Source organism: Heteronotia binoei, chromosome 5, assembly GCF_032191835.1.
Source record: "Heteronotia binoei isolate CCM8104 ecotype False Entrance Well chromosome 5, APGP_CSIRO_Hbin_v1, whole genome shotgun sequence".
In the NCBI taxonomy this organism is placed as follows: Eukaryota; Metazoa; Chordata; class Lepidosauria; order Squamata; family Gekkonidae; genus Heteronotia; species Heteronotia binoei.
In genome coordinates, this window is record NC_083227.1 from 149358096 (window position 1) to 149377265 (window position 19170).

At 43.8% G+C, this 19170-nt stretch overlaps 1 protein-coding gene across 1 annotated transcript; it reads right to left on the reverse strand.

Moving 5' to 3' along the window:
• Nucleotides 1-1454: 1454 nt before the first annotated feature.
• Nucleotides 1455-19170, reverse strand: BNIP1 (BCL2 interacting protein 1). The gene is made up of 6 exons (XM_060238338.1): nucleotides 19040-19170; nucleotides 16517-16609; nucleotides 13401-13492; nucleotides 10843-10944; nucleotides 9779-9897; nucleotides 1455-3140 (listed from the first exon to the last, which is right to left on the reverse strand). The coding sequence occupies exons 1-6, from the start codon at nucleotides 19121-19123 to the stop codon at nucleotides 2944-2946; spliced, it is 687 nt and encodes a 228-aa protein (XP_060094321.1). The 5' UTR covers nucleotides 19124-19170; the 3' UTR covers nucleotides 1455-2943.

A 19170-nucleotide genomic window follows, 5' to 3' on the forward strand; every position in this document is an offset into this window, starting at 1 on the left:
CTTGAATCTCAATCTTCTCATTAAAGACTAGAACCTCTAATTAGTGTTTGCAGAATTGCAACAGACCAACAATATAAAATGCATGCGTGGGATTAAGCATAAACCTTCACGGGACAATGTAGCACTCGTGTCATCAACGGTAACGATTTCCAATGGTCCTTAAAAGTCACATTCTCACTGAAAAAGGTAAAGGGGCCAGAGCAATACCTAAAAGCATATATCTTGCATTTGGATCTCAAGAGGCAATGTGAGAACCAGTGTGGGGCAGAGGTAGGGCTGCAGTTCTGGCACACTTGCTCCAGGAAAGCAAGGTAACAGAGATCACTCTATGTTCAATGCTAATCCAGGATGGAGATATCAGATCCCATCCAGGAGAGACAACTAGTGGGGCAGAGTGAGAACATATGAAGCTGCCTTCTACTGAATCAGACCCTCAGTCCATCGAAGTCAGTCTTGTCTTCTCAGACTGGCAGCAGCTCTCCAGGGTCTCAAGCTGAGGTTTTTCACACCTATTTGCCTGGACCCTTTTAGTTGGAGATGCCAGGGGTTGAACCTGGGACCTTCTGCTTCCCAAGCAGATCTCTACCACTGAGCCACAGCCCCTCCCTGTGTCTCTCCAGGGTCTCAAGCTGGTTTTTCACACCTACTTGCCTGGGTCCTTTTTAGTTGGAGATGCCAGGGATTAAACCTGGGACCTCCTGCTTACCAAGCAGATGCTCTACCACTGAGCCACCGTCCCTCCCCATGTGGTTACAGTGTCAGACTAGGATCTGGGAGAGCCAGGCTCAGATCCCTGCTCTGGGTGACCTTGGGCCAGCCACACACTTTCAGCTCAGCCTACCTCACAGGGTTGTTAGAAGCAAAAAAAAAATGGAGTAATAATATGAGCCACTTTTGATCCCCACTGAAGAGAAAGGCAGAAATGAAGGAAATAAATTAATGTGTAAAAACTCTTATGTAACTGATTGCATTAACCTAAATTTAAGTATCTAGTATGATTGTTTTAAAATGCATGCCAACTTTTATACAACATGAGCTGGTTTGAAACATCCATAAAATATTGCAATCAGGGCTCAGTTTGGGAAAGGTAACATCAGGGATGGTTCAGTGAGAATCCAAGTGTAACCTTCAGCCATTATTGTATGAAAACCAAGAGACCAGGGTTCAAGATGTTACAGAAGTTCAGGCTATGGAGTCAGCAGACCATTTTATAATGTCAATATTGTTTTAGGTTTGGCAAGATAAAGTGGTGCTGAGATCTTATAAAGATGCATAAAATGAATAGGTACATTTCATCTTCCAACCTAGATACAGGGAGGAAAAGAGAAGCAAAAATGTGTTTTCTAGCTACAAATGGATACAATATAGAAGGCAAACATTTGGACACACTCAGACTTACAGCAATTTCAAGGTAAGAACTAACAGAAAAGAAAAAAAATGAGAGGGCAAATAGGTTTATATTTTTTGTTTTTAATAAATACATTACACCATCAAACAACAGTATATAAAAACGGAGATCTCACTTGTGCGTTGGTCTTTGAAAAACCTCAAAAGAAATGCTTCAATAAAAGGGGAAAGGCTTTGTTATTTAAAGGGAATGTGCTGGGAAAGTTCTTCAATACGATTTTCAAGCACTGGAAGAAAAATTACACATTGTTTGATAACGGAAGAGTTCCCTCAGGTTTCACTTTGGCTTCTCTCGAGTTTCTTTCAGATTACCACACCAAATCCTACAGCGTTTTCCATCACTGTCCACTGGAGCAACTCTGTGCCAAGGCAGAGCTGCATGTGGGGAATAAAACACCCAGCGACTTGCATTCCTTAAGCATTATGCCCATTAAGCTGAGAGTGCAGCAATGCTTGGTCACTACCAGTAATGAGAGGAGCATCCTTGCCTCTCATAGAAGGATCCAGAGGCCCGGCTCTTTCCAGGCCCCTACTCGGCAGGATATTTATCCTCCAATTGAAAGCAGCCAGTCTGCATGCATGCTAACAGCCCTGAACATTGCCACAGGCCTGACACAATACATAACCTGCCAAGAGTCAATGGGGAAGGAGGAGAGGGAGCAGGGGCTCTGGAGTTGTCACATGGATCCCCGCCTATGCATTTAGCTGTGCACTGATGAAGAGTTGCACCCTTCACGTGAGGGGATGGTGCAGGAGGGCAACAGAAAAGGAATGAAGACGTCTCAATCGCATTCTCAGGGATTTCCTTTCCTACTCAGAAATCAGCATGAGGCCACCAAAACAAATATCAGAATGAAGCAAAAGAAACTTTGCTAACTTAGTTTTCAAAAAAAAAAAAGTTAGGACAAGAACATATTCCTGCCCATGCCAATTAGATATGTGAAGTTTGCAGCTCGTCACGCTGCTCTCTCACCACTGGAATTAACTGAAGTAGAAATCACAAGGCAGTATAAAAGAAACAACAGTAAGATGCTGTCCACTTTGCTTTCCTCCATTTAGTCGATTTTATTATTTATTTTACTCAGCATAAGACTCCCCGCTCTATCTGGAGCTGAGCAGGGGTTAGTGGAGGAATGCGTCTGAATGCATTTATTGCAGTCTCTTCCCCCTTCTCTCATGCCTTACTTCATTTAGACCAGCATATCTTCTGAATAGAGGAAGGAAGTGAAACATATGATCCGTGCCCAGATGGGAGGAATAGGCTGTCTACCAGCCAGTTCAAAACCGATGACAACCACTCCTAAGAGCATCTGGCCAACACTTTTCTTCTGCTGGACCTCTTCTCTTTCTTTCTCCTGTACTTGCAGCTCTACCTGTAGCTCATTAAGCTCACATGAAGCAAGCTTACCTTTTGTTTACACAGTGCAAAATCCTGTCCTCTTGGACCTTTCCTGTGTCAGAATAGTTTCAAATCCATATCAAAATTCTCCCACTCTGTTTGCCTCCTATTCATGATTCCTCCCTCCCTTGGGGATTTTACAAAAAGGGAAACAGTCTTTTCTTCAGGATGTAAAGCACTGTGGCCAAAAACAAAGCAAGGGCGAGGAAGATGAGCAGTTTATCAGTCAATTCCCTGCGATTGTATTTCGTAATGAGTTTTCGTCCCAACTGTATTGTTCCAGACATGGATTTAAACTCCTCATTCGCATCCAGGATGGTTCGTGAAGAAGTGACTGAAAGAGAACACACAAAATTCCAGCTCAAAGGTTTTTTTTGATAATTGGGCAAACAAACAAACAACAGAATATATACAAAAATATAAAATCCTGTACAAGATATCCAAGTACTCATTGTAACTGGCATAGAACACAGTCATGCATTTTGTATCTGGTTATTTGTAACAAGCACATTAGAAATGTTTATATTTGTTCATTTAAACTTTGAGAAAGCGGCCCTAAGAGGAAGTCCAGTGCAGAGCTTCTGTTTCAAACCTTTCCATCTCAGCAGTCAAACAACGGCAATACCGAAGGGTACACTCCCATCACCGCTGCCAGGGAAGCATAGTGAGGTTGTTGATTTGGGGAATGAATATCTCAAGCTTGGAATGGCAATTCAACATAACCAATCACACAACTGGCACAATTCTAAGTTTCCATTTGGAATACTGTTTTGGTCACAGTAAGAGCTAACAGAAGGCTTCCTAAGCCTAAAGTCAAATTATTTATTGCATGTTATTGCAAGAACTTCTTTGACTTTTTGCATAACAGTAATATTTTAATGGCAGATTAAGTACAGGTGGCCTTTATCAAGTGATGTGACCTTTGTGAGCCCGCCTCAGTCAGAGAGGAAGTGTTCTTTAGCCAGGTGCTAGGAGACAGAGAAGCTGCCAAGACTGCCACTTAATAAGAGAAGAAGCACACACTGAGGAGCTGGAGGCAGCCGTAAGTCAGGAGGGAGAAGGAAGAGAGAAAACTGCATTTGCTAACCCATTCTTTCCCTCTCCCTTCACAAAGCAAAGGTACACATTTGACTGCTAAATGACACACAAACGACTGATTTGGAGAGAAGATCGGATGTACTGTTTTAATGGCTAAAAGGAGCTATCAGGACAGTTTCTGACATTCAAATCTTAAAGCCCAAGAATCTTTTTGAAGAACCCTGAAGCATTATTTGGACTCAAATTACACGACAGGCACTGAGGGAGCTTTCAGATTTGGGGGCGTGTGTCCCATTAATTGTCATTTGGCAATTTTGTGGGCCTTAAATATGCTGCAAACTGCCTAGAGCCGCTAGGATCAGGCAGGTCAGAAAAAGAATGAACTAGAACAACATGCATCAGTAGATACAGAGTTTGAATTATCTGGTTTACTGTTCATCACGACCCAGTTTGGTGTAGTGGTTAAGTGTGCGGACTCTTATCTGGGAGAAACGGGTTTGATTCCCCACTCCTCCACTTGCACCTGCTAGCATGGCCTTGGGTCAGCCATAGCTCTGGCAGAGGTTGTCCTTGAAAGGGCAGCTGCTGTGAGAGCCCTCTCCAGCCCCACCCACCTCACAGGGTGTCTGTTGTGGGGGAGGAAGGGAAAGGAGATTGTGAGCCGCTCTGAGACTCTTCGGAGTGGAGGGTGGGATATAAATCCAATATCTTCATCTACCTCACAGGGTGTCTGTTGTGGGGAAGGAAGGTAAAGGAGATTGTGAGCCGCTCTGAGACTCTTCGGAGTGGAGGGCGGGATATAAATCCAATATCTTCATCTACCTCACAGGGTGTCTGTTGTGGGGGAGGAAGGGAAAGGAGATTGTGAGCCGCTCTGAGACTCCTCGGAGTGGAGGGCGGGATAGAAATCCAATATCTTCATCTACCTCACAGGGTGTCTGTTGTGGGGGAGTAAGGTAAAGGAGATTGTGAGCCGCTCTGAGACTCTTTGGAGTGGAGGGCGGGATATAAATCCAATATCTTCTTCATCTTCTTCTTCTTCATCACGAAGCAAGATGGAGGAATGGGTAAAAAGAACAAACAAACGTGGGTCCCTGACCAATTCTAGCTAGTCCCGAGTCTTCCGGTGACCCTCCACATGCACACATTTATAAGGTGAATTTACACTGATTTCTGGAACTCAAGTGACAAAGTTTCCATTGCACAAACCTTCTCTCCGACCTAACCCACAAAAACTCCATGTATTTTCCTGCGTAATCCAATGATTAATAACAAACTTATTTTCCTTTTTTTACTAGTTCAAAACAGATGCCGGAAAGGCCTCATTGGCCTAGAGGGCATGCCAAGCGAACCGAGTCAACATCCTAAAGCTCTCCTGTCCCGGAATCTTTTTTTTTTTTTGGCCATTATGTCAAGCTGACTTCTGGCGCCTCCTAGTGGGGCTTCAGGCAAGGGATGTTCAGAGGCGGCTTGCCATCACCTGCCTCAGTGTCAGGACCCTGGTACTCCTTGAGGTCTCTCATCCAAATACCAGCCAGGGCCAGCCCTGCTTCGCGGCTGAGATCTGATGAGGTTGGGCTTGCCTGGGCTATCCGGGCCCAGGGCCTGCCCCAAAATCTTATGTAGTCTGATTGATCTCCATATCCTTAGGGGATACGGAAAAGAAGCCAAGAAGGTCAGAGCGCCTGCTCTGGCTGCAACGCCACTGAGGATGTTCTCCGCAGCTGAGAAGAAGAAGAAGAAGATGAAGAAGATATTGGATTTCTATCCCGCCCTCCACTCCGAAGAGTCTCAGAGCGGCTCACAATCTCCTTTACCTTCCTCCCCCCCACCACAGACACCCTGTGAGGTAGATGAAGATATTGGATTTATATCCCGCCCTCCACTCCGAAGAGTCTCAGAGCGGCTCACAATCTCCTTTCCCTTCCTCCCCCACAACAGACACCCTGTGAGGTAGATGAAGATATTGGATTTATATCCCGCCCTCCACTCCGAAGAGTCTCAGAGCGGCTCACAATCTCCTTTCCCTTCCTCCCCCACAACAGACACCCTGTGAGGTAGATGAAGATATTGGATTTATATCCCGCCCTCCACTCCGAAGAGTCTCAGAGCGGCTCACAATCTCCTTTCCCTTCCTCCCCCACAACAGACACCCTGTGAGGTAGATGAAGATATTGGATTTATATCCCGCCCTCCACTCCGAAGAGTCTCAGAGCGGCTCACAATCTCCTTTCCCTTCCTCCCCCACAACAGACACCCTGTGAGGTAGATGAAGATATTGGATTTATATCCCGCCCTCCACTCCGAAGAGTCTCAGAGCGGCTCACAATCTCCTTCACCTTCCTCCCCCACAACAGACACCCTGTGAGGTAGATGAAGATATTGGATTTATATCCCACCCTCCACTCCGAAGAGTCTCAGAGCGGCTCACAATCTCCTTTACCTTCCTCCCCCCCACCACAGACACCCTGTGAGGTAGATGAAGATATTGGATTTATATCCCGCCCTCCACTCCAAAGAGTCACAGAGCAGCTCACAATCTTCTTTACCTTCCTCCCCCACAACAGACACCCTGTGAGGTAGATGAAGATATTGGATTTATATCCCGCCCTCCACTCCGAAGAGTCTCAGAGCGGCTCACAATCTCCTTTCCCTTCCTCCCCCACAACAGACACCCTGTGAGGTAGATGAAGATATTGGATTTATATCCCGCCCTCCACTCCGAAGAGTCTCAGAGCGGCTCACAATCTCCTTTCCCTTCCTCCCCCACAACAGACACCCTGTGAGGTAGATGAAGATATTGGATTTATATCCCGCCCTCCACTCCAAAGAGTCTCAGAGCGGCTCACAATCTCCTTTCCCTTCCTCCCCCACAACAGACACCCTGTGAGGTAGATGAAGATATTGGATTTATATCCCGCCCTCCACTCCGAAGAGTCTCAGAGCGGCTCACAATCTCCTTCACCTTCCTCCCCCACAACAGACACCCTGTGAGGTAGATGAAGATATTGGATTTATATCCCACCCTCCACTCCGAAGAGTCTCAGAGCGGCTCACAATCTCCTTTACCTTCCTCCCCCCCACCACAGACACCCTGTGAGGTAGATGAAGATATTGGATTTATATCCCGCCCTCCACTCCAAAGAGTCACAGAGCAGCTCACAATCTTCTTTACCTTCCTCCCCCACAACAGACACCCTGTGAGGTAGATGAAGATATTGGATTTATATCCCGCCCTCCACTCCGAAGAGTCACAGAGCAGCTCACAATCTCCTTTACCTTCCTCCCCCACAACAGACACCCTGTGAAGTACATGAAGATATTGGATTTCTATCCCGCCCTCACTCCGAAGAGTCTCAGAGCGGCTCACAATCTCCTTTACCTTCCTCCCCCACAACAGACACCCTGTGAGGTAGATGAAGATATTGGATTTATATCCCGCCCTCTACTCCGAAGAGTCTCAGAGCGGCTCACAATCTCCTTTCCCTTCCTCCCCCACAACAGACACCCTGTGAGGTAGATGAAGATATTGGATTTATATCCCGCCCTCCACTCCGAAGAGTCTCAGAGTGGCTCATAATCTCCTTTCCCTTCCTCCCCCACAACAGACACCCTGTGAGGTAGATGAAGATATTGGATTTATATCCCGCCCTCCACTCTGAAGAGTCTCAGAGCGGCTCACAATCTCCTTTACTTTCCTCCCCCACAACAGACACCCTGTGAGGCGGGTGGGGCTGGAGAGGGCTCTCACAGCAGCTGCCCTTTCAAGGACAACCTCTGCCAGAGCTATGGCTGACCCAAGGCCATGCTAGCAGGTGCAAGTGGAGGAGTGGGGAATCAAACCCGGTTCTCCCAGATAAAAGTCTGCACACTTAACCACTACACCAAACTGGCTCTGAGAACGAAACGTCTGGAAGAAAAACTTTCTCCAGTAGAACATGGCACTTGAGCCCGAAAGATTCTACAAACCCTAATGATGATGCCAGCCGTGAAAACCTGAAATCTTTGATACGGAAAAGGTTGCCTGACGTTTCTCACTGTGTTAGATGTGTCTGCTTTTCAGAAAGCGTGCTACCAAACAGGGCAACCATCTGAGGCATCTCTAAATCTGAACCAGGCGTTTTTTTCCCTGTTAATGGTTAAAACAGATATTGCCGCGGATACAAAGCATAGACCGAAGTCTAAATTTGAAGCCCTGCAGAACTAAAGGTGGGATCACACTGGGGGATTCGGCACGGCTTTGAAAAAGCTGGTGCTCTTTGAAGTGTTCCTCAGCAATCGCACAGCTCCTGCTCTGCTGCTGGGAGAGGCACAGGCCACACACATGCCAGAGGAGCATTCAGGCTGTTCAGACAGCTGGGAAATGTGCCCTGCACGGGCTTTAGAGATTTGCTACTAGGGAAGTTCCTGGTAGCTATTTAATCCAGTCCTAGCCCATCCTAAAATAAAGTAAGGATGGGTGAGACTTGGGGGAGCAGATGTGCTATGTGATTGTGCACATTAAACCTGGAGGGGAGGCATGGCGAGGTTGGGCCAAATCTCTCATGTGATTGCACCCATCGTCGGAAGCCCTGCATCTTAAGGCTATCGCGAGGGGCCTGCACTTGCAAACAGACACAGAAGTATAAAACAGATGGCAGCACAATCTCATGTAACAGGGCTAGGAAAGTCCTCAACCTGACCTGCTGCCAGTTTGGATAGACAACACTAGGTTAGATCACACACGAACAATAATGCAGGTTCAGGTATTCATGTATGTTCCCATCAGTCTTTGCCACGTACCATTTCCATGTGTTATAAAGAAAAAAGCCGTGTTTGAAATGCGTCCATCCTTCACAACTGATGTGGTAGGCACATATTTAATACTTTATACATTCACACCAAAGTATATAATATCTGAAGAGAAGCAACTAAAACTTCGACTATCACTGAGCTGGGGAAAGCTATGTTTCCAATCAACAATTATATCTGATCTAATTACAACACTTCTTACTCACTTCTCACTAGGATCATAACATTCGGAGTACAACAAAGCATTGCAGCTGGACTAACTCTTTACTCCAAACAGCAGGGGTGGCCAAACTGTGGCTTGGGAGTCACATGCGGCTCTTTCACACATATTGTGCGGCTCTTGAAACCCCCACCATCTTGGAGAAGGCATTTGTCTCTTTAAATCACTTTCCCAAGCCAAGGCAGCCAGCCAGCAGCTTGAAGAAAGCATTTAAAGTTGCTTGCTTTCCACCTCCCCCTCATCTATTCGCCTTCCTTAGACATCTGACGTTCATGTCTTGCGGCTCTCAAACATCCGGCAACTTTGGCCACCCCTGCTCCAAAGGAAAGCAGTGGTTACGGAACTCTCAGTCTGCAGCCCAGACAGCCAAGTGAAAGAGAACCCAATCACCAACGTCTAAATTCAGAATAATTATCCAGCTCTACTCAAAATAGGTAAGTTTTTAAAAGTATTAGGTTTATGAACAATTACATAATTTTGGATTTTTGGGGGGGAGTTTCTGGTACCTGACATTTAGCACAACAAAATCTTCTACAGAGCTTCGATGGCCTATAGAAAAGTGCAGCACAAACCAAATACGACTACTGAACAATTTTACATCATTTCAGTCAGGTTTCTACAGGGCAAAGAAGATGGGGTGAGTTTGCCCACTAGGGGCCCTTCAACCCCCACTCCCCGAAAATGAAGATGTTTTCACCTCACCCATGCTTGGAATTAAGCTGCACAGATGTTAAGATTTCATCTACAAAAAGTGCCTGTACCCAATGTTGAGCTTCCTAGATTATATTATGGTCGTGCCAAATTGTTTTGTTCCCTCTGCCTTTGCAGTACACCCTAGGAACTAAAAATATCATTCCTTTCACCGGCCTTTTCAGTACAGCGACAATTAGCCACTCAATAGCTACAGATGATGGTTTACTTACCTAGGGTCTGCATAGCCTCCTCACTTTGCTGCACCTGCTGAGACATCATCCTGCTAATACCCATTAAGCTCTCTGTGATGTTACTGGCCCCCTCAGCCAAGCTTTCCTTCGTGGTTTTTCTAAAAAAACAAACAAATAAGCTAGCTCAAAATAAACTAATATTCTCAATTTGTGAATAAACCTCGAAAGCCATAAGGAATGCAAAGACGGTAGCAGAAAAGCAGCATGCAGACCGCAAGCACAGGGAACTGTAAGACTCGGGTCTCTAGTGGCTTGTCGAAACTATTTTACAAATGACGACAGAAGGCAAGGCAAAAGCCAAGCAGCTGGCTGAGTGAACATGGAGCAGCATGTCCAAGGTGCAGCTCTGAAAGAGAGCCTGACAGTAAGCAATATGGGAACTCTGAAGGTATAGTGTTTGGTAGTAATCCCCGGGCCGAAGGAGGTGAGGGCCTTGCAGAACCTTGGGCAGTTCCGCAAGGCCTGTAAGACAGTCCTCTTCCGGTCGGCATACAACTGACCGGTATTTAAGAACTGTGGAGGAAGGCCGTCAGAATAGCACCAAACTGTTAGACTGTTTTTTTTTCTGTTTTTATAGTTTTAATTATTGTAAATTATTGAATGTGTTTTAATGTTCACTAATTTTATTGTTCTGGTATTTTATGTTGTGAGCCGCCCTGAGCCCGCCACAGTGGGGAGGGTGGGATATAAATTGAATGAATGAATGGATGAATGAATGAATGAATGGATGAATGAATGAATGAATGAATGAATGAATGAATAAATAAATAAATAACCAATTACAAAGGAATGATTCTGATACCCTTTATCTTCTGGCATTGACCTTGCAATTCATCTCTTTTTTAAAAATCTACTTTTGTTCAAAGAGATATAGTTGTGATGGCCTAAGACCAAAGAGACCAAGTTTCAAATCCCCACTCATCTGCAAAAGCACATGGGGCTACTTGCTTTGACTTCATTAGGTGCTCAAGAGAAAGGGGGGGGGGGAGAGGAAATTATGTAAGCCACCTTGAGTTCCATGAGTGAAATGTGGTGAAGATTACCTTTGTCTTAGAGGGTCTCCTCCTCGCAATAATTCATCTTTCTCAGCATTGTCAATGGCAATTTTGCAAGCCAGATTCGCCTTCCTCCATGCTGCCTGATTGCTGAAACCATTAATTTACCATCATTTAGAACATGAGTGACTAGACAGAAACACTTCAAAGACTGCATTAACCAAGGAACGACTGAGAGAACTGAAGTCATATGTATGCACACACCACTGGCATTTCACATGATAATCAGTGATAACGACTGCATGTGCTATATCAACAATGCACAGGGCTTTTTTTTGTAGCAGGAACTCCTTTGTATATTAGGCCACACACACACACACCCCGATGTAGCCAGTCCTCAAAGAGCTTACAGGGCCTACTGCAAGCTCTTGGAGGATTGGCTACATCAGGGGTGTGGCCTAATATGCAAAGGAGTTCCTGTTACAAAAAAAAAAAGCCCTGGCAACGTATTAATTGTTACATTGTGCATTTCCTCCACTGGTTATTTCCTACAGTATCTCAAAATCTGAATAATATTTCCTTGGTCCATCTAGCAATAAAAAGAGCTAGATGCCTGACTAAATAAACAATACTCCATTACAATCCTCTGGAAAGTTAGGAGGGACACCCATAGCATTGAATGGATATTCCCAATAATCCACACACTCATACCACTATCTTACATATGAAGCTGCCTTATACTGAATCAGACCCTCGGTCCATCAAAGTCAGTATTGTCTTCTCAGACTGGCAGTGGCTCTCCAGGGTCTCAAGCTGAGGTTTTTCACACCTATTTGCCTGGACCCTTTTTAGTTGGAGATGCCGGGGATTGAACTTGGGACCTTCTGCTTCCCAAGCAGATGCTCTACCACTGAGCCACCGTCCCACCCCAAATGTTCAGTCATCTCAGAAAAACACTGCATTGCAGCTCTGTGTTTATCCTGGTAACAGTGCGTTTCACCAGTCCATTGTTTTCTATGGAAAAAATACTGGCTCCAGTCAAGAAAAAAAGGCATAGCCTTAGTGCCTGCTGTTGTGCACAAAGTTCGTCCTTGCCAAACAGATGTTGGTGCCGTCACTTCTGACAGCGCTGATCACCTGCTATGAAGCGAGAACGAGCCTTTAGACGTGGGGCTGCAATCACGTGGCCATCTCAACGCTACTACTTCCCTGCATCTTCAAATTCCATGAAATTCAGCACATTTCACAAGACTATGATTTTACAATACCGTTTGATTGCGGAATAACAATTTTCTAAACAGGATGTGCTTTTTAAAAAAAACAAGTGCACAATCTGGCTAATAATCAAGCACCTCTGAGTCTCATTTATTGCCAATGGGAGATACATAAACATACCCACTAGCTCAAACAATGAATGGAAATTTAAAATACGTATTCCACATGCTGCACATAGCCAGTATCAAAATACTGGGGAAACATTGTTTTTTTAGGAACAGTGATGGAAAAAAATGTAGCCCTTGAATAGGAGGGAAGGGCCATGGCTCTGTGCCACAGCATGTTCTTCACGGATAATTTCACACTATGTCCATAATTTTTATGTTAGTGACAATTACCATGACGATTTTCATTAAAGTGTACCTAGACCTGAGAAGAGGAAAAGCAAAAAGAGCGTTTATAAACTATCCATTTTTTTACAGGATAGTCACAGGAATCTGAGACATAGCATCATTTAAAAAAAAAAAAAAAAGTCACAGCCAACAGAAAACAACAAATCAAAATGTGTTTTCATTATGAGCCATTTTTATCTTACCAATTACAACTCAACTACAGGTGTTTCTTGGCCAGAGAAAGAATGGATGGCTACAAACATAAATTTAGTATGCTGGTCCAATTCTGACACGATGGCTGCATTCAGACAGGCAACTCTGCGAACACAGGAGGCATCGCATATCCTGCCACCCCAAAATGGAGCAGACAAATCCCCATCACACGCTCCCACGCAAGGTGCCTGTATATTGTGCGGGGGGGGGCATATTGGCACGTTCGCACGTTTGTTGTGCGCCATTCCCTTAGCACAGTTTGGATTCTATCCCCCCCCCCCCCTTACATTTTTAGTAGCCATGTCCATATGTGATCCACTATGTGGCAGTGATTTAAAAAAAAAATACTGGTGAGCACCTAGAGTATGATTCATACCACCAATCCACCTTGCTTGCAAGCTCCCACGGTCAGATGCCAGGAAATGTGGGAGGAGTGCAGCAGAAGACTTTGCTACCACTTCTGAACTGGTAGCTTTTTGATGTGTCTCAGAGACATCGGAGGATGGGGTGAGTGTGAGAGCAGAGTGCGTGGCAGCTGTGCACGACTGACCTTGAGTTTTTAATCTGCCTGAGGGAATTGCCTGCGTCAGCCCAAATTGCCCGTCTGAATCTAGCCTAAGTCCATTTTGCGAATGTGCACGGACACCTTCATTTCTGCAGAACACAAATTTAGTTTTGTTAAAACTGTATTATGCCCTGGATTATGAATGACTTTTAGAAAAAGGTATCTAAGCATATATCTTTAAAAGATATGACTGACAAACAGCAACCTACCGCTCAACTTACCTCAGCATTTGCTTTTTATGGTTCTTTACGTCTAGGAGCAAAGCTTGCTTTTCTGATTCTTTATCTTGTTCCTTAGCCATCTGTTCAAGCTCCTACACAGTCCCAAAATTAACACTTTTATTATTAATATTCTGAATGACTTCTGTACACACTGCTCAAAGGAGTCAACCTTATTAGTGACCCGGTCCTAAATATCTGTACTTGAAAAGTACAACATTTACTCCATGGAGTGTACTTAAACAGAAGCATGTTCAGAATTTAAGAGGCATAGCTGGGATCAAATAGCCCATGGGTTTGGTCAACATTGTTATTACCTTTTAATGTGTATTCTCAACACGTGTGCATAGCTGGCAGCCCAATCCTAAGTAGAACTACACTTTTCTACGTAGATGAGCAAAGAAGGGTGTAACTCTGCTCAGACGGCATGCTGAATGAAGCAAACTAAAATATGAATATTATGATATAAATCTAGACAAAAATTGTAGGTAACAATGTCAATCAGATATGATATATGAACACAGCATAGGGTTTTTATAGGGTTAGGATTATGCTATTAGATTAGCAGAGATAGGCCTAAAATTGCTCTGGCTCATAGAATCGGTTTTTGAGATTCCTTGAAAAGTTGCAATCAGGCATTTTCTTCACTGTTCCAGTATAAAGGCTTTTATCTTTGCGAGAACACCACTCAGCCAGAGAAAGCCTGTTAGGGATTCTTAGCAGTTATGCAGAATAAAGCACAAAGCAGTCAGCCACACACATTCAGCTTTAAAAAGTAATCTTTACTTATCTAGTGAGGAAGGGGTAACTACAAAACAAGAAAAGGATAACATCCTATCTGTCTTCTCTAACTACATGTTCACTCTATGAGGGCTAGAGATCCAGACAAAGAATCATAAAACTGAAACCCAATGCTTTCTCCCTAGTCCATCCCCAATGTATTGATTACCCAATTAGAGCTTACCAATACAGGTTAATATGCATATTGACACCTAGCCTCTGGTGGGAAATACATGCAGAGTAGCTCATTGGCCCTCCCTCTAACTAGCTAAGCATCAGCATGCATAAACAATTAACTCATGATTTCAGGAAGTGAAGTTGCCAAAACCCAACAAAACCAGTTTTTATTTTTTATGAATGGCTAGTCTTCTGCCAAAAGAAATCCCCGTTTAAGCACAGTTTCTTATGTTGAACATAAAGTATTATATGCATGCTCACAAAAATGACATGCTTTAGATAGGCAAAATCAAGCAATTCAGTAGAGGTGTGATCTTTCACATGTATGTACACCCTATATAAGCAGTCAGCATACTATGATGTACAAATTTCTCATCTGGAATTCAATGAAGCTGCTTCCTCTGTTTGGAAAGTCCGTGATTAAGAAGCTCAGAAATTTTAGTTTTCTTAAAATCCAATTTAGATAGATTATGAATGTCATGTTTGCTCACATATATTTTAGTTGCCTTTATCTGTTATTCTATCTGCATTTTTCTAATAAGTTTTTAATCACTCATCTCATTAGTTATTTTAAAATAAAATTTTAACTAAAACATGGAGTGATTATTGCCCAGGGAATACAAGGGTTTTCACACAGAACCTGGAACAAATAAATAAGCTTCTTCTGATCTCCCCTAAATGTCAGAACACTGGGTCATGAGAGAAAAGCGAATGTTGAAAGTGGCATTTAAGGTAATACCTCTTCAGAAACAGGTCTGTTAAATGGTCCTGACACATTTTTGTAGAATTTTAATCAGTTTCAACAGAAAGATAATAAAGTGTACATTGTTGATTAATGTGAAATTGATAACAACATAGAGAGATCCAGGTGGGCAGCCGTGATAGTCTGAAGCAATAGAACAAGTAGGAGTCAAGTGGCACCTTTAAGGCCAACCAAGTTTTATTCAGAATGTAAGCTTTTGTATGCATGCAGACTTCATCAGACAATGGAATAGGGTACAGTGAGCAGAGCTACATATAGCTGGAGGGCAGTGGTTAAAAAGTGGTACAGAGTTAGAATCCAATGGCAAAATAGTGACATTAACAAACTGAAAGAACATTTGGTCTGGATAGCATTTGCATGGGGAACCAATAAAACAGTTAACATGTCAGAATGGAGAACGATAGTGAGTGTCATAAGGCAATAAATGCAGTCTGTTAATTGCTCTATTGCTTGCAAGTCTGGGTTAAACTGAGAACATGTCTTTCCTAGAGGTGTTCTTGTCCACCTAATTTACTTTTTAACAAGTAGCATACATTATAAACATAATTCTAGTTTGCCATTAGAAAAAAAGAATGCGTTAAATATACTGGAAAATGGGTTAGCATATGTAATGAGATAAACAGCCAATATCCCTTATGAGTATGTCAATACAAAAAACATTATTCTGATACACTATTCAGAGAAATACATTGGAATACTGTGGAGATATACTGTAGCTATACTTGATAAGAATGGGTTTAGCATATGTAATGAGATTTTTAAAAACCCAATATTCCTGTTCCAGGGAAGTGTTGGCTCCGAGTTTTATAATAGTTTGTAATTCAGCAATTTCCCTCTCCAATTTTCTCTCCTGAAGTTCCTTTGCAGTAAAACAGCTACTCCGAGGTCACCTATTGAATGTTCTGGAAGGTTAGTGTTCTCCTACAGGTTTCTTGGTCTTGTAATTCCTGATGTCAGATTTGTGACCATTAATCCTTTGGCATAGGGTTTGTCCTATGTAGAGAACTGAAGCGCACTCTTGGCATTTAAGGACATATATAATGTTGGAAGAGGAACACGTGAATGAGCCTGAGATGGTGTAGTTAATGCTGTTAGGTCCAGTGATTGTGTTGTCTGGGTGTACGTGGCAGCAAAGGTGGCACTTGGGTTTATTGCAAGCTCTGGTACCAGTGTCCATGCTCAAATGAAATGTTGTACTGTCGTGGGTGAGAAGTTGTTTGAGATTAGGGGGCTGTTTGTGTGCAAGAAAAGGTCCCCCCCAGTACTTTTGAAAGGGAGCTGTTATTGTTAATACTGCTGTTAGGTTTGCTGGTGAACTCCAAATGGCATATTGCTGGCTTTCATTATGGCCAACATTCACTAAAATCCTCATTTACCTTGTTTTATCAATATTCCTCACCTGTATTCTAAGCCGCAACTGCTGAAATTTTTCCTTTACCTTGGCATTCAGTTCTGTAAGTGTACTTACAGGACCCATGCAGTCCCGGATATCCTAAAGGAAATAACAAGCAACATACAAAACAAATGTATTTTTGTACTGAGGTTCTTTTGGACTGTGTATTGCTAGAGTAATCCTCGAAAAGTGGTTCTGTTCGAGTGTTCACTAAAGCCAATAAAGCATTTAAAAGGACAACTGTTACTCTTCTATTGATGAAAATAAAAGATTTACATTAAAAAACAGTAGCTACGGTTAGAGGGATTGACACAGTGAGACTACGCCCATGTTTTAAGGACATACAATGAGCCCTGTGGGATCAGACCAGAGGTCCATCTAGTTCGGCATCCTTTCTCACACAGTGGCCAACCAATTACCCTGGAGAAACAACAACAGGGCATTGCTATAAGCAATGTGAAAGTTAATGCTAAATCTTGTTTATATGTTATAAAGCTTGTACAAAGAATGTGCTTCCATATAGTAGATGACATGTTTACATATATGTAGGAATATAAATCAGTGTATTTACATTTATTGTGAGGTTGCATAGCTGATCACTTCTTAGAAGCATGAATGTACTCAACAGCTTACATGCATTGACTTCAATGGACTCAGAAAGAGTGAAATTCTGCTTGGATTGTACTGTAAACGTAAATACTATATCAGGGGTGGCCAAACAGAGTAAACGTCTGAGTTTGAGAGCCGCAAGACATGAACATCAGATATTTGATGTTCAGGAAGGGAGGGAGGGAAATAGACAGGGAGGAAGGGTGAGAGTTGGAAAGAAAGCAACTTTAACTTTATATGCATTTTCCAAGCCACTGGCTGGCTTTGAGAGACACACAAAATGTGTGAAAGAGCCACATGTTTGGTCACCCTTGTACTATATGGAAGTGTTTTCTCTTTAAGATTTTCTCTGCTCACGACCTGAGTTCGATCCCCAGCGGAAGCTGGGTTTTCAGGTAGCCGGCTCAAGGTTGACTCAACCTTTCATCCTTCCAAGGTCGGTAAAATGAGTACCCAGCTTGCTAGGGGGAAAGTGTAGATGACTGGGGAAGGCAATGGCAAACCACCCCGTAAAAAGTCTGCCATGAAAACGTTGTGAAAGCAACGTCACCCCAGAGTCGGAAACAACTGGTGCTTGCGCAGGGAACCTTTCCTTTCCATTTTTCCAACATTTAAGGAAGCTTGGCTCGAGTCCTGATAAAGAACCTAACTGACTGAGGAAGAAAGAGAGCAAAGAGTAGGTCTATTTTTCCACACTGTTACACAAAATGGTCAGTTTCAGCAGAAGTAAGTGATGCAGTCAGTTCTCAAGCCCAACAAGTTGTGGCCATGCCAAAATATGCCCCTGTTATGGATACATAAGATAATCTTTTTCTAATTTAAAAAAATGGACAACACTGAAAAGATGCACTGCAGTAGCCGTTGTCTCTGCTGATCACAAGAACAGGCAGAAAACATTTCAGGGAAGGCAACATATACCCCATGTGTTGGTCTTTGCTACCCAACCACGTACAGAACGGAGGCTGGAAGCGCACAGTAATCCTACGATACACGCAGAGTTGCCACATCAACACACCAGAGTGCACAGAAAGGCCAATATCACCCCAAATAGTTTGGGGAAATAGTTTTTCTCAGTAGGGTGGGATTGCGGCGGAAGCATCTCCCCTGTTTTGTACACTCCGAAGGGAGGCAGTGGTGCCTCTCACAATCTAGCACTGACAGCTGACAACAGTCCAGTAGAGGAGCCAATAGGGTTACCAATCCCCAGGTGGAAGCAGGGGATCCCCCAGTTTGGAGGCCCTCCCCCCCGCTTCAGGGTCGTCAGAAAGTGGGGGGAGGAGAGGGAAATGTCTGCTGGGAACTCTATTATTCCTTATGGAGATTTATTCCCATAGAAAATCAAGGAGAATTGATCCGCGGGTATCTGGGGCTCTGAGGGGGCTGTTATTTGGGGTAGAGGCACCAAATTTTCAGTATAGCATCTAGTGCCTCTCCCCAAAATACCCCCCCAAGTTTCAAAAAGATTGGACCAGGGGGTCCAATTCTATGAGCCCCAAAAGAAGGTGCCCCTATCCTTCATTATTTCCTATGGAAGGAAGGAATTGAAAAGGTGTGCTGTCCCTTTAAATGTGAGGGCCAGAAATCCCTTGGAGTTCAATTATGCTTGTCACAGCCTTGATCTTGGCTCCACCCCTAATGTCTCCTGGCCCCACCCCCAAAGTCTCCTAGCCCCACCCCCAAAGTCTCCTGGCCCCACCCCCAAAGTCCCCAGATATTTCTTGAATTGGACTTGGCAACCCTAGGAGCCAACCAAAAAGAACAAATCAGGGCAACAAGGAAGTGACTACCAAGTTCCCTCCACCATCCCCTCGGCAGCAGTTTAAAGGAAGATCGGCTGTGTCAGGCTATAAAGATACGGGGAGTAGCAAGTCACGTGTTATTTACTGCCCGGAGAGGGAAGAGTAAAAGAGATGGCTCTACCTGCACTGCCGCTTTAATCTCGAGGTCAAATTTGACAATCTCCTGGTTGCAAACTCGGACCAGAACGTCATCCGTTGCCGCCATTTTGGGAGTAACTACGGCAAGCAAGAGGAGCTGCAAACCAATTTCGA

What these genes read in the sequence shown, in the direction of transcription:
- BNIP1 (XM_060238338.1), bottom strand. Translation starts at nt 19,123, where the DNA reads ATGGCGGCAACGGATGACGTTCTGGTCCGAGTTTGCAACCAGGAGATT. An exon ending in AGATTAAAGCGGCAGTGCAG is followed by an intron (nt 16,610 to 19,039) that starts GTAGAGCCATCT and finishes TATTTCCTTTAG; the next exon opens with GATATCCGGGACTGCATGGG. An exon ending in CATAAAAAGCAAATGCTGAG is followed by an intron (nt 10,945 to 13,400) that starts GTAAGTTGAGCG and finishes TAATGGTTTCAG; the next exon opens with CAATCAGGCAGCATGGAGGA.